The following is a 14,633-nucleotide window of genomic DNA, read 5'->3' on the forward strand; positions in this document are numbered from 1 at the left end:
TAAGAAATGTCTCCAACTTTCTTTAGCACTCTTCGCTACAGTAACAACACATTTGTATAGTGCCATTATATATTCTGCATTCCCATTATAGTTTTCCTTGGAAACAAAATATCAAAATTTGAATGTCTGATATAGGATGTCAAAGGTAGCAGCTTTCAGCACTACTCTAACCTTTCAAACATTCGATATTTGTATTGGCCAGTCATTTAACTTCAGTTTGACAATTTGGCAGGAGTATAAAACCGATTTCCAACCAATCAAATTACAGAGTAATTTAAAAGGTCAACACAACACAATATGCTGCTGGCTTTCTGAAATTTGATTTACTAAAATCCCAGTGCTCTATCTTTCCTGAGACAAAGCAACTCATTCTAGATATAGCATTACCCCTCATACCACCAGGCGTGAAGTGCCAAAATACATCTACCACCTACTAGTGTTGCAATGCAAATTAGCTCTTGCATCATTATCATAACAACAAGCTAAGAGTGCCAGCAGATTCCAAGAAAATTATTGTCTTTGTCATGAAAATACCAGAAACATCTGTATGTCCTTTACCAAAGTGAAATGTTCCAACACTGTGGTTCCATGTTTATGAGAACCAAAGAGTACAAATTTGATCCAGATCACACTTGAGCATATGGTTATACTTCTGTCAAATCAGCATTTATGCCAGGCACAAGATACCTGATCCCCCCAAAAGTTAGAGCAGTTTGGTCAAAAGATACCTTATTTGGCATAAATCCTACTAGGAATAAGTTACCTTTACTAATTCTCTTAAATACATTTTATCTTGCTGAATTTTTACAGGCTTTGTTCTTTTTTCCCATCACGGTTTAACCATGATTTTTGATAGCTTACTGCTTCACAGAACCAAAGCCTAAGTTCATTTCAAAATTAAATACCAAAAATATTGGGTTCTGGAGCTCTGCTTTCTAAATCATGAAACCTACTCTCATTATCATCACACACAAAATAACTGTTCTTTTTAACAGGTATAAATTAGGCTCAAGTTAAGTTTTCAATAAGAACAGTCAAATAAAAATAGTTTTAACAGCAGACAAAAATGAGTCTCCACTTCTTTCTGTTCAATTCAGTAATTCTGCTAACCTACCATAATTGGAAAGCCCCTTGAAAATAGAACCAAAGGTACAAAGAGAACTCCTGATACTCTTAGATCCATTTATAACAACATATCTGCTTGTAATTTAAAATGCAGTTTTCTAGCTATTAAGATGACCTGTGTGTAAAATACACTTCCTAACAAAACATGCAAGTCTTCATTTTGAGTAAAGAATAATTCCCATATGAAAGCATTTCTTAAAACTATATGAATATATTCGCTAGGTGATGAACTGATACTGCTGAACTCTCAAACTGTCTATAGAACATGTCTGAGAGGGAAAAATTCAGAGACAGATCTTCAAGCAGCTCTAATAGTGACCATGCCTATCAGCTTCTTTCATATCTTAGCAGAGAAGTATTCTGTTTGGCATCATAATATTATTTATTTTGGAAATGTTTTATAGTTTATTACACCCTTTAATACACATGACATAATAAACTATGTGCATGTCTCCGCTCATCTCTGACCACATTTGCTTCTGCACCTCTTTCTCTTGCTTGGGCTTCCATTTTAGTTCTCTCCTGCTTTCCCTTCTATCTGCTGACTGTTCCATCTACTCTTTAGGACTTGATTTTCTAATCCCTTCAAAAGCCTCTCCCTGGGTGTCCTCATCTGCTCCCAGTGTCTATTATCACCAAATGCTAGCACCTAACAGATCTCTATTTCCAGCTTTTTCTTGTTCTGCCCAGGCTTGCATCTCCTCTGGTCCCTCTGGCATTTGCTCACGGAAGTCCTGCTGTTCCCTCAAATTGCAAACAGATTTGCAAATCTTTATATACAGATGATACATCAAGGCAAACCTGCACGCTTTTCATAAAGCAAAACCTTTTGATTGCAAGGATACTTTGATGGTACTACAGAATAATAACCAAACAAATTTAAAAAAAAGACCCTCTAACTATCCAAATTAATTTAACAAAGTCTCTAAGATTTGCACATTTAAAAAAATAATTACAAGACAAAAGATGAGCAGCCATTATAGGTTACAAACTGATTGAGACAAATTCTCAAAGTGTATGACATAGCAGAAATCTGAGATTGCGAAGAGATTGCAACCCAAGATTGCAAAATAGAGCCTTATTTTGTTTAATCAACGTTTAAGAATAGGATTGGCAAGGCAGCACCAACTGCATGTGACAATAAAATGATCTGGGATAGTCAAGCTCAAAGAACAATTGAGGAAGTTCAAAGGCATGTAGTGATATAGCAGGATGACAAATACAACTCATGGTTAAGAAAAGTACATTTTGAACTATACATATGCACAATAGGTTCTGAATTTATTACTTCAGAAGAAAGATGTATATATCACTGTGGCCAGATCAGCACTAAACAGAGTTTAACAGCCATTACAGAAAAAGCGAACTCAGTATTTTTAAGGCATGAAAAAGAAAATAACAGTTCACCAACTATGACAGCACTGTAAAACAGGTATGACATCTTTGACTGTCACTGTGTGTTCAGGCCTAATCACCTTCTCTCCTGAAATATACTGGGGCTCTTACACCCTGCCAATGGAAAGTCAGACCTTCAAGAGGTTTGGTTCGAGCCTCTTGAAGGTAATTGCATACTTTCAGGAAAAACTGACTGTTCTCTCATGCATTTTATCCACTGCTTACTGCCATTAATCCCGAGGTTTCTAAGACTTTCACAATATGTTAATAATAGATCTGTAACTACAATCAATAAGCATTTTCAAGTCATTTTAATAATCATGCATAAATATTACATTAATGGGAGTTAGAGGATTGAACTCCTTTAAACTGCTCTAATGCACATATGATTGCCTGTTACAGGAGTTGAAGGAAAAGATGGATGAGCTCTTACCACTGATCCCAGTTCTGGAACAATACAAAACTGATGCCAAATTAATCATCCAATTCAAGGAGGAAATTAGGAATCTGTCTACCGTTCTCACTGGGATTCAGGAAGAAATTGGTGCCTATGACTATGAGGAACTACATCAGCGGGTACTCAGTTTAGAAACCAGGCTTCGAGACTGCATGAAAAAGCTCAGTAAGTTAACAATTTCTTGTCAAATTTGGTCTCTCAGCTGTGTATTTTTAGTAGGCTTTGTAGAAAGATGAAGTTTTCTATTCTCTTGTCTGAAGAAAGACTACACTCTATTCTGATCTGTGCTACTCTAATAAAAATCAAGAGTAACTCCACCAAGGTCAACCATATCATTCTAAGTTTACACCATTGTATCATAGAGGAGAATCTGCCCTACTATATACAGGAGAAATTAAGATGGAAAATTATAAAAGACAGCAACTTTAAACCCTGAGAGATTTACAACTCATCAGGGAGCTGTCAGGCTTGCTACTCAGGTCATCTTTGGGATGTCGGCATGAAAAAAATTTAGTGGAAAGTAGACTGGGATCAGTTTAGAGGTGTCCACATCACAACCTTGATTCAAATGCCGCTACAACATCTGAGAGGCCTTTTAGACTGTGCTGTCTGTAGACCTGTAACATTAGCATTTAGCAGAGATGTGCTGTTCTGCAATTTGCAATACAGCATAATTAGCATGACACCTAACTCAGAGTAACGAAGCACAGTCTCTGCGGGAAGCACAGCAATGATCCATTTTGAGCAATGCAACAGATTTACTACTGCAGGACCATCAGTCTCCACCTTGGTTGTTCTCATGCTGACTTATTTAGGAAAAGTGAATGTTCAGCATGAACATTCTCTGAAAATCAGCACCAGCTCTGTATCAGTTACCAAAATTAGAAGCCATAACTATCATTATTAAATGCCAACCTTAATTTCCATTTCCCAAATAGGGGTGATCAGTAAGTACCTACTCTACAACCATGATGCAAAGTCTACCCCTTAGCCTGGTCTCCTTTAAAGGCAGGGACAAAGCACACACCAGCTCACAGGTGCAGACTAGTTCACTAGGAAATCAATCATTCCATCCATTCTGAGAAACCGCAATGGATTACTAGTAAAATCTTGACTTCTACAGCCAACACTGCAGCCCCTTCTGTGAGAAATAAATATTTTATAAGTTCAAACTGAACTTGAATAAAATAGAAATTACAAAGTTCAACCCTGTGATCAATGTCTTAGTTACCAGGTTGGGGGTTTCACTTTTAAAGGCTGCACATGACACGAAACATGTTTTTAAGGTAATAAGCAGTGCCTCTTTGTTTTTCTGAGGCAATAGAATAAGAAAAATCTGGGCTGGGTTATCCTCTTAAATTATTTTTTTTTAATTTCCTTATTTTCCATTAGAAATAGCATACCAATGATGGGCAAAAAGACATGAAAGAATTCTTCAAACAGAAATCTCTTATGATCCTATTTTCCCCTCAGTACACAGACATAATAGCACATTACTGCATTGACTGGAGGCACACTTGCAGTCAAAGAAAATGGCTGCATTACAATACTGCAGCAAACAAGAAAAATGGTATAAATAGCCAATATTTTCTGAATGTTCCAGTAAGTGTATTAGGCACCAAAAGATCATCATCTCATCTTTAATGAGTATCTCATTTTTCCTTGCTTTTATGGTGTGTACTTGTAACACTGATCAGTAAAGTATCTACAGTACAGGATACATTCTAAACATCAGAATGACCAGGTGTATTCAGATAGATGTTCGCCTTTTATTTCCTAATTATTTCCCTCATTTTTTTATCCATGTCTCCCCTCCTCTCTATCCTGCAAAACATGTTATTTCTCTCAATATGTTAATGTAAAAAAAAAATCTATAAAAATAATGCATATTAACAACAGAGAGAAAATATTTGCACAAAACGGATTACTCTACACATCCATGCCCCTAGTGCACTCAAATAAACATGATACCCTTTTTCTAACATGTTGATGCCTCCCTGGGCATCTTCCTTTCCCCATTAACTTTCTAAAGTCTTATAACAAAGTACATTTTCCAACACCCCATACAAGTGCAATTTGAAGTTACAACAATGGTAGACAGCGTTACTTAGGAGAACTACTACCAATCTGATATTTCATAATAGGGTTAGAGCTTCTTCACATGTTTTAGTGGTCAAAAGCAGGGCTTCCGACCAATTATTAAAAGGGTTTTGGCCTTCTCAAGCTCTAATACAGATTTATTCATCTTTTTTGGTATTATTCTCTGGGCTTAGATGCTTAAATGACTTTTATGTTCTCCTAATAAGCAACTGGCTGCATTTCTGGTCCACCCATCTGCCTCTTCTAAAAACACCTTAGGTCAGGCTTACGGTGAGTAACTCTTGAAAGCTGGTAGTGTGCGTACAGATCAGCGAGCATATAGGCTTTCATGGCTACCCCCTCTCCCCAGCCGCATTCACCACACTGGAGATGATCCAATTAAGGCTATCCATGCCAATCTGATAACCAGAAACCTATGGCAGGAGAAGGCAGACTGGCCACAATGTGCCACAGGTTCTGTCTTGAATTGTCAAAGATTTTTGGTGAGTTTCACAATATAATTATATAACCAGTATGTATAATAGCTATTTTGCCATTCTTCTCCCTAGCAGGTGTTATTCAGCAATATAGCTGCTATATAATGCATTATTTATTTGGTCATGGCCACTTAAAAGGGATCTTCCATTTGCACTGGCAACCCCTGCAACAGTCATTAGCATACAGTGAGCAGTTTTCTTACTTTCACTGAAGTTTAATGATTACTATAGCAGTTGTGATGAGTCAGACTTGTTCCCTCTCCCTGGAATAGGAGAAAATTCAAGTTGAAGTTGCTAAAATATTTGGCCACAGAACTTTGAAAGGGTGCATGCTATTAAACATGTAGGAATAGAGTGTAGGAATATAATTGCCCGTACTACAAATTTGCATGCACTTATGCACATGTAAATCTTTAGCAGGCAGACATGTGAGGTATGTGCATGCATAAGAAAATGCACATGTTTGGGACTCTCTTATTTTTGTAATAATATGTTTAACAAATTGGGAAAAAAAGATATGGCTAGCATTCATGGAGGCCAATACTCTCTGCCAACCATTGCTTATGAAACATGAAAAAGTAATTAGAGTAGATACACATTGGATTCATTTGTAGCTACATCTAATTATAATGTAGAATCTAAACAACACTTTACATTAACATTTTTCCTTAGGACTTGAAAAGTAGAATATCGTATTTAGCCAAAGAAATGCTGTTACATCATGGCAAAAGAGGTATTAGTGCAGGCATTTATTGACTGTAGTGACACTTGCACTTCCAAAGCATCTTTCCCTTCAGGATTTGAAGAGCTTTACAAATATCTTTTAATACAAAACTCTTCAAAGGAGATAAATATTATCTCCATTTTGTACATAAAGAAACAAAAAGGCAAGAAGAAGTCACTTTCTCAAAGATTACAGAGCAAGACATTGCACGCTTAAAGTAGAATCCACAGGCTTCCTCTTAGCAAGCTCTAATAAGTAGGCAATGTTTCCTGGATTTGCATTATGTAGGAGAATAGAAATACAGCCATTAAGTAAGAAGTAACTCTTCATTCCCTCACATTATAAAGTAATGTTGTGACAAATTTGATTATAAGTAGCAAAGTGAAAGAAGTGAAGCACATGGAAATGGCTTGTGCACACTGAAAAAAAATACTCACTTCATTTTCCCCTGTTTATTAGCTACAATAAATAGAATAATAATGCTTGAGATCATTACAGGAGGATGTTTTGGTTGAGATGGATTTTATTTCACTTGCAAGCCCTTCAATAATTCATACACTTGCTTGGTATATATAGCAGCTACCCATATTCACCGACATCACAGAAACTGGGAATACCAACTACCCATTCCCACCTATTTTCAAAATAGTTCTCTGTCCAATTGGTCTTCACAACCTTCTCCTGGTATTTGTTCACTTTGGAGCTAATTTTCAGATGCGTTCTGCCCCACAGACTTTCCCAGATTACAGAAGTAGTACCTCTGCTTTTTTTTTTTTTTTTAATGGCGACCACATGCTCCTCCACTTCTTCCTTAATATCAGTACAGGAAAGCACAAGCAGACTTACTAAGTCCATGGTGGAAAACTGTTGTAAGATAGAATCAAGCAATAAACATCCAGATTGTGCACTATATGATGCTCTTTGTACAGTTTCATTTAGGATGGATGAACACTCAAGAGGTTTGATTTCCCAATTACTCTAAGCAGTAATGGTTGGGATTTTCTAACCCGGTGAGCTGCTTCTTTTGAAGTCAAGAGAAAGAGGTCATCACTGAGAACTTCAAATCACCCCGCCCTAAAAGAGTGTGTAATCCCATCCGAATCTTTCTGTGCTGGAAAAAAAATCTAAAAAACTCAGAAAAGTTTTTTTATTTGTTTTTTAAACATTTCCGAACTCTCCGACATTTGTTAGTATGGAAATGCATATGACCTACCTTCTCATTACCATCTAGTCCTTCCCTTGTCATGGAATTAAAGAGCAGAGGCTTGCTATAGCCAGAATTTTTCCACCAGTAAAAAAAAAAGCTTTCCAGCCATGACAGGAGTCATCTCCACATCCTCATACATTCCCTTCTGCCAGAGGGGAAAAAAAAAAGTAAACAAAAAGGGAGCTTTTGGCCATGTAAAGAAATGCACAGGCCAGTTTTAATTCTCAGCCATTTCACTGTTATGGAAAATTCATGTGGCAGATGGTTTCTCTGCTTCACTGAGATCTATCCCAACTATATTTCCAAATTCACAACCAGTAAATACTGGTATGGGAAAAATAGTAATACCTTGCTTATAAAAGACCCCTGTCATAAATTGCTTAATAACGAGGGATTGTAGATACAAAGATTCAACGAAAAAAAGTCATGCATCTCAAATAGGGTAATCACTGCAAATGTGTTACTCATTTTTGGGTTGGCAGAAGGGCATAGTAGAGAATAATTTTACCATCTCCTCTACTGCACACACACTGGCCACCAGGTCTGCCTTCCAGGGCTGTTTTTAGAAAAAACATTTTCTATATTGTTTCTAAAGGAAACAAGAAGCCTATCTTTTGTATCTGATGAGTTTCAGAAGCAAGAGCTCCTTTATTTATGCTCACTGCAAGAGAAAAACAGAGAGAGTAGCAAAATTCTATCTTTTTGTAATTTTGAGCCAAATAATTCAAGAATTTTTGTTTGGTTTTTTTTTCATGGGGTGCCATTCTGGTTCAAAAAAGGCATTGCAAGTGCCCCAGTTACTGTACCTCAAATTTCCTTCTGATTTAATGAGGTCCAGACAAACTGGAAAACTGGAAAACTCACTGGAAGTCACACATCCGACTAACATCTCCCATACTAAATGTGAGAAGAACATCTACCAGCAACGTGCTGTTGCCTGATAACATGTCACAGGGGCTTTAGATAGAAGAGCAAACTCTGCCGCCCTGTGTTGTGTGGCAGGAAGGTCCTGTGAACACAAAGTCTATGGCAGTAAAGTATTTGCATCTGTTTGAAGATGCACTGAAGACTCCCTCTCCAAGGACCATAGAAAACAACCTGAAGGGGAACAAAGCCTGAAGCTGACAGAACTGTTCCACAGTTCCCATCTCCTAGGCAGAAATTCTCCTTTAAAGATGTTTTGAGAGTCACCTCCAAAGGGTTACCAAGGTACCAAGGCAGCTGGGAATTCCCAGACTGGCAAAGTGAATTCCTAACAGGCTTAACACATGCTAGGGCAGAATGCTGCACATTTCACATGACATCTGTCTATGTTCCATTTCCCCAGATACAAAATGAGCTAAAGAAAATTCTTAATTGGAAATTATTAGGAATTCTTTTATTTTAGACTCCCATTCTCTTAATACCTATCCAGTCGTTGTTATTCTCCTATGTTAGCTACAAGGTATGACACAACATAGAATTGTATTTTATTTGCAAAGTGAAACTCTGAAAGTAACCTGAACATGCCATGTCACAGAACGTTTACGTAGATGTTACTGCTTTTTCAGTACATTAGTGTCACCATTCCCTAGCAAAAAACCTCAGCATGCAAGGTGAATTCTAATACAGCCACACGAACAATTATAGGGTCTGTGCTGCAGATGAGAGTATAGGCTGGCATTAGAGCAACACTTTTTACACTTAAGTAGGCAAGAAGAAGCTGTTTCCAACACTAGACGAGGGGTGAAGGAAACTTCTTGCACTGAATGCAAAATTCAAAGTGCTTACAACCACCCAGAAAACTCACCTTGCTTTGTTAGTGAACTGTTAAATGTTATATTAAGTTTTAGTCTTGAAAGAGCTCTCATTTAACTTCTGTACCAAATGCAAGCCCAGGCTTGGCCAAGCTATAAGGAAATTGTTATCTTTTTAAAGTCAGTATCACTAATTATTTCAGTGTTAAAAAGATCAATAAACTGCATTTTGTAGCAACATGTCATCAAAATGCTGCGCATTTAGAATAAATTATTTACTTGTAATAGTAATTCAATAAGACTTTAGTGCAGACAGCACACTTGCAACTTTATAATGAGCTAAACCATAAACGACCCCGATTCTGCCAATATTTTATAGTTCTGCTTTAACAAATGGGTAAACGTATTTGAAGGTGAAGCTCCAAAAGACAAAACTGAAGAAAACAATGATACCTTTGTCTCTAAGAAAAAGAATAACTTAGTTTTAGTGTTTCCTTAATTGCATTCACTTGATTCTCTTACCTTCAAATATTGGAAGAAGCAGCACTGCATTAGAGGGCTGTCTCAGGGTTTGACAGAATAAAATCTGAAATGAATTTCAGAGGGATTTCAATGAGAAGGGGAGGAGGATTTGGCCTCAATTACCTTTTCCTAGTCTTACAATTCCCTTCTAATCATCAAACAGTCCATACGTTCACTCTGTTCTCAAGACCAGTATTTAGCAAGCCAGTTCATCTGTGGAATACTTGGGGTAATTTTCTTCTACAAAGGTTACCTGTGGCAGCCTTAAACAGTTCGAAATAATATAAGCTGATTTATCAAGTTGACCATCCAGCTGAGACATGCGTTGGGGCCTGTGCTGTTCTTCCAAGGAGTTCTATCTCAACTCAGAGGGGATTCTGGTCCACAGGCTTCTAAAAGCAAAGGTTTGAGATCGGACTGCTCAAAACAAGAGAAGACTGACACCAGCCATACACTTGGCCCTGACAAGTTTTCAAACGAAGAGAAGAGTGAAGTTCTGAAACAATAATCAGCTGGAGTGAGGGTGAGGGTGGGCAAGGGCAAAAAATGTTTCCCCAATTTTACAATCATGTTACTAATTTTACGAAGAGCAAGACATAAATATACTGTTTGCAATAAGAGGGGACTAGACTTACTCAGCCTAGAACTTTGTAGGAGACGTCATATGTTAAGTTCTTGTTCCTGAGCATCTCCCAGCTGTAAGAGGGCTGTGATGACAAGACTTATTCTGAAGGACATGAAAGGATCAGAGCCTTTAGTCACTGGAGGTGGGCACTGACTGCTCTACCACTTCCTTCTAAATCACAGAAGAGAACGCTCTAGCCCATGCTGTCCTAAGCAAGCCAAAAGTCCCTTGTGTACTGCTGAGGTTTACTGCACAAACCTGCTGATGGGATACAAATCATCACTACAATTGGACTGACTTACCATAGGCAGAAAAAGTATACATAATATCACTATTTAGTTCTAAATACCTATTCCATCAGGTTATATCACATCAGCAGATTTGTGCGTTTTTGTTTAATGAACAAGGGAAAAATGGGACATGCTATAGCGCAGGAGAAAGAAAAATCCTTGTGTGTCTCAGAAGATGCTCTGTTTTATTAGGCTGAAAAAGAGAGGTTTTGTCACTTTTTCAGTCATCTGCCCCTCAGCTAAACAGTAACTCTGCGTACAGTCTTCCTTTCTTGACACTACTACCTTCTCTCTAGGAATAAATATTTAATCACATAAATATGTCCTGGACTCATAAACTGCTGATCATTTAGCCCTTGAAGTACAATGCCATCTCTTCTTTCCCATTGAACAATATCTCAATACATTTTGAAAGACCATTCTCTAGCAACATCTAACTCCTGTCACAGGTGGAAACTGCTCAGTTCACATAGTTTAAACTAAATCAGGATTGAAGAGTTTTATTGATTTATTAATGACAAGTAATTAAATGGCAATCAGTGTACTATACACTCAGGATCAATACAAGTAATACAACAGATAAACCACAGTACTAGACACTTACAAAATGATAATAAACCTACAAATTTCTGAATTTTCAGCCTTCTCTAACTAATCTCAAAAAGTTCCAGTGACACACACAGGCGCACACAAGAGTTATGAGTGCACCCCCCTCCCACGGACAGTGGGGGCTACAAGCACCCCCATACTTTGACCCCCCTCCTGCTGGAGATAGGGGGCTTTGAGCTCTCTCTGTTGCCCCCTACAAGTCAGCACCGTGCAAGCCTTTGCGAAAGCCCCCAGGGCTCCCTGTGCGCAGCCCCTGCCCCGGCTCCTGCAGCAAGCCAAAAGCAGCTGCTTGGGGTGTCCCACGGGGCTGCTTTGCCTGGCCTGGGCAAAAGCTGTGCTGCCAGTGGGGCGACTGCTCTCAGTGGCAGCGTCACACCAGGTTTGCACTGCTGCTGTCTCTCTGTAATTTCCCTGTTACTGCTTATTGCATCTTCCTCCTCGCCAAGCTGCACTTTGGACAGCCACCCTCACAGACAGCTTTGCGCGCGCCCAGGCTTGCCCAAGCAGGGTGTCACCCAGGCTGCCGGTGGGCTGCGCAAGCACCCCGCAGCTCCGCTGTAGGCTCTTTACGTTTTGGCAGTCCAGGAGCAAAATTTCAAGGCTCATTTTTGGTTCCATATCTAGCTTCCCGGATTTTTTTTTTGTTTTTTTATGAAAAAAACAAGATGTTTTAGAATTCCAAATTCTTTGCCACTTTCAGTTTTACTACTAATTTCAATGCAATGTTTTAAAGATACTAATTAGTGTACCCTCCTAACTCACACATTCACTCAATTTGTATTTTAATTACCTTAAAAACTACAAATTCACAAGTGATTTTTTTCTGATTTCTTTCTATGCACTGTTAGTTTTTTAATAATCTTATTAGAAACTGTTTCAGCCCTCTTCAAAGGTTTGAGTTTATCTCATGCCCATTTCTGAGATTATTTACTAACATACCACCTAAAAATAAAGAGAGACAGACAGACAGACAGACACCTTGCTAGAATATAGCCCTCAGCTTCCCAAACTGACTAACTGCAGTTTATTGCTGTAGAAAAACAGCACGCAGCACAGAATACTAGCAGCATGGTAGAAAAACAGCACTCAGCATGCAACACTAGCAGCATTATCTTCAAAAAAGTCCTAAACAAAAATCTCTTGTAATATGATAAGTAACTGGGGAAAAACACATAAGATTCTTCAAAATGCTAAACTCCAAAATATTAACAAAAGATTCTAAGATACATATATCAAGAGACGTAAATAATAATGCCTTTAAATTGACCCAGAAAATAGGCCCAACCCCCACTGCTCACTGAGGTCTCAGCATGTACTCAGTCAGCTTCATTACAGCCCATTTCCCTGGCCGTGAACGAAATGCCCACGAGCGGTCCCTGAGCTGTTCCCGCAGCATCACCCCATGCTAATCGACTGAAGCAGCCTGGTACAATACATTCCCTGTCAGCTACATAAAGTAGAAAATCCAGGCATGATGTGACCTTCTCCTCTGAACTGAATAAATTCACTCTCAAAATTATATACAGTTTGTCTGTCACATTTCCTAGATAGATTGCGTTATACACTATAGCACAACTATGTATCATGGAGAAGTACTTATTTTTAAATTAAAAGAAATGAAATGCGTCACTTTTTTACATTCATATGGAAAATCTTTTCTTCAACAACATGCTATCTCACTTAATCACCTACACCACTGTGTGATATTAAGCCCCTAGGCAAACATATGAATTCCACCTTGGGCTTGCTGCTAATGGGTATGTTATTAATGTCCCCTAAAATATAGATTTTTGGATTGTTAGGAAGGTCAGCATTCAAGATCATATCGACTCTCATTATTTCCTCCCAGACAGTCTACTACGAGACAGCCTAATGGATTAGAAGCCAACTGATACAGCCACAGTTCCTGAATAATTCTCACATTTGCGTTCTCAGCATCAAACAGGCCCATAATACTGTATGTGGGCATGGAAGAGCTACGTGTGTGTAACTGTGGCGAAGAGTCAGACACGGGCATGTGGGTACCTATTCCCACATCAAACCATTTTTTCCTGGTCTACCCCTAACCTTCTAACCTTCTTGTTATCCTGGTCAATGGAAAACTCAAACACTCATCAACTCAGAGAAACATTTCTCTTACCCTCTGGAGACCTAAAATTAGGGGGGGTTATGTCTTCTTTTTAATTATTATTAAATTTTATTAACTGCATCTGGAAAGATATTTTATTAAGTTGTATCTATGCCCAGAAAATGTATCTGCACTTTAAAATATACAAAAAATATATAAACAAATACATTTTATTAGGTTTTTTTATGTTTTTACATATCTGTGTTACTCAATACAGAAAAGATCATACTGTGAAGATGACAATTCATCTTCAACCTAAGCCTGAATCCCCTGGAGCCACTATTTAGTTTAGAGCAATTGGTCTTGTGCTCTGAGTGATGTCAAGGAGAGTTGTGTAATTGTTTGCATTAATGCATTTGTTTTTCTAATTTCAGCATGTGGCAAATTGATGAAAATTACAGGCCCCATTACAGTCAAGATATCCGGAACTCGATTTGGAGCCTGGATGACAGATCCATTAGCATCTGAGAAAAATAACCGAGTATGTTAAAGCACTAAATACCTTTGTGTCCTGGAGTTTTACTTGCATTATTTTAATCTATAAAGAGAGATTTTTCCCTTAGGTCACACTTGCAAGCAAGTTTCTTGTACTTCCGTCATTTTCACTGTTTAATATTTTTAGAAAAAAAACTAAAAGCATTTGTGCAAAAATATTCAAAGACAAAAGTTAGCTAAGCTTACTGTGCCATTTCCTTAAACTGTTTCATGGATGATGCATGCTTGTCTGAAATCACTATACAAATTTTTTCTTCCTTACATTATATTTTAATGACCATCTTTAAGAACTCAAGTAATTTAACACCAACATGAATAATTTTACCAATGAACACAATCCATAACCCAGGGCAATCAAAATTTGCAGGATTAGGCCCAATTTGAGCTGTATTCAGATCATGTACTTGCTCAGATCCAAGTTTTGTTATCATTTGGATCTGTGATAGGATCCCAAATTGGCCAGAGCTGTGTGGAGGTGTTCCTTACATCAAAGGGCTTTTGAAGTCAAAACACTAGGTTTCATTTGTATAAGATCCAGAAACTTTTTAAATAAAGAAAAAGACCAAAGCAACTAGGGTAGGCAACATAGAAATAGTAATTACTAAAGGTTTGTGTGCAGCTCTCCCCTGCCCACTGAGTCCCTGCAGGTTCGCCTAGGTCCCAGCCATCTCGGTTACGTTCTGGAGCGCAGCAAACTGCCCAGCCCCATCGGTCCTGAGGACGTCTCTTCTGCTCCCCGCTGCG

At 38.2% G+C, this 14,633-nt stretch overlaps 1 protein-coding gene and 1 long non-coding RNA gene across 3 annotated transcripts in view; one reads left to right on the forward strand and one right to left on the reverse strand.

Annotated features, from left to right (window-relative positions):
• Positions 1–14,633, reverse strand: part of LOC136992530 (uncharacterized) — a 144,560-nt gene that overhangs the window by 120,478 nt on the left and 9,449 nt on the right. The gene's annotated exons all lie outside the window — the stretch shown is intronic.
• OLFM3 (olfactomedin 3) overlaps positions 1–14,633 on the forward strand; it is a 76,069-nt gene that overhangs the window by 59,211 nt on the left and 2,225 nt on the right. For both annotated transcript variants that reach the window (XM_067300447.1, XM_013961206.2), the window contains exons 4-5: positions 2,923–3,142; positions 13,769–13,875. In XM_067300447.1, coding sequence (XP_067156548.1) covers positions 2,923–3,142; positions 13,769–13,875 — 327 coding nt within the window. The remainder of the gene's footprint in view (positions 1–2,922; positions 3,143–13,768; positions 13,876–14,633) is intronic.

This window comes from Apteryx mantelli, chromosome 8 (assembly GCF_036417845.1).
Source record: "Apteryx mantelli isolate bAptMan1 chromosome 8, bAptMan1.hap1, whole genome shotgun sequence".
In the NCBI taxonomy this organism is placed as follows: Eukaryota; Metazoa; Chordata; class Aves; order Apterygiformes; family Apterygidae; genus Apteryx; species Apteryx mantelli.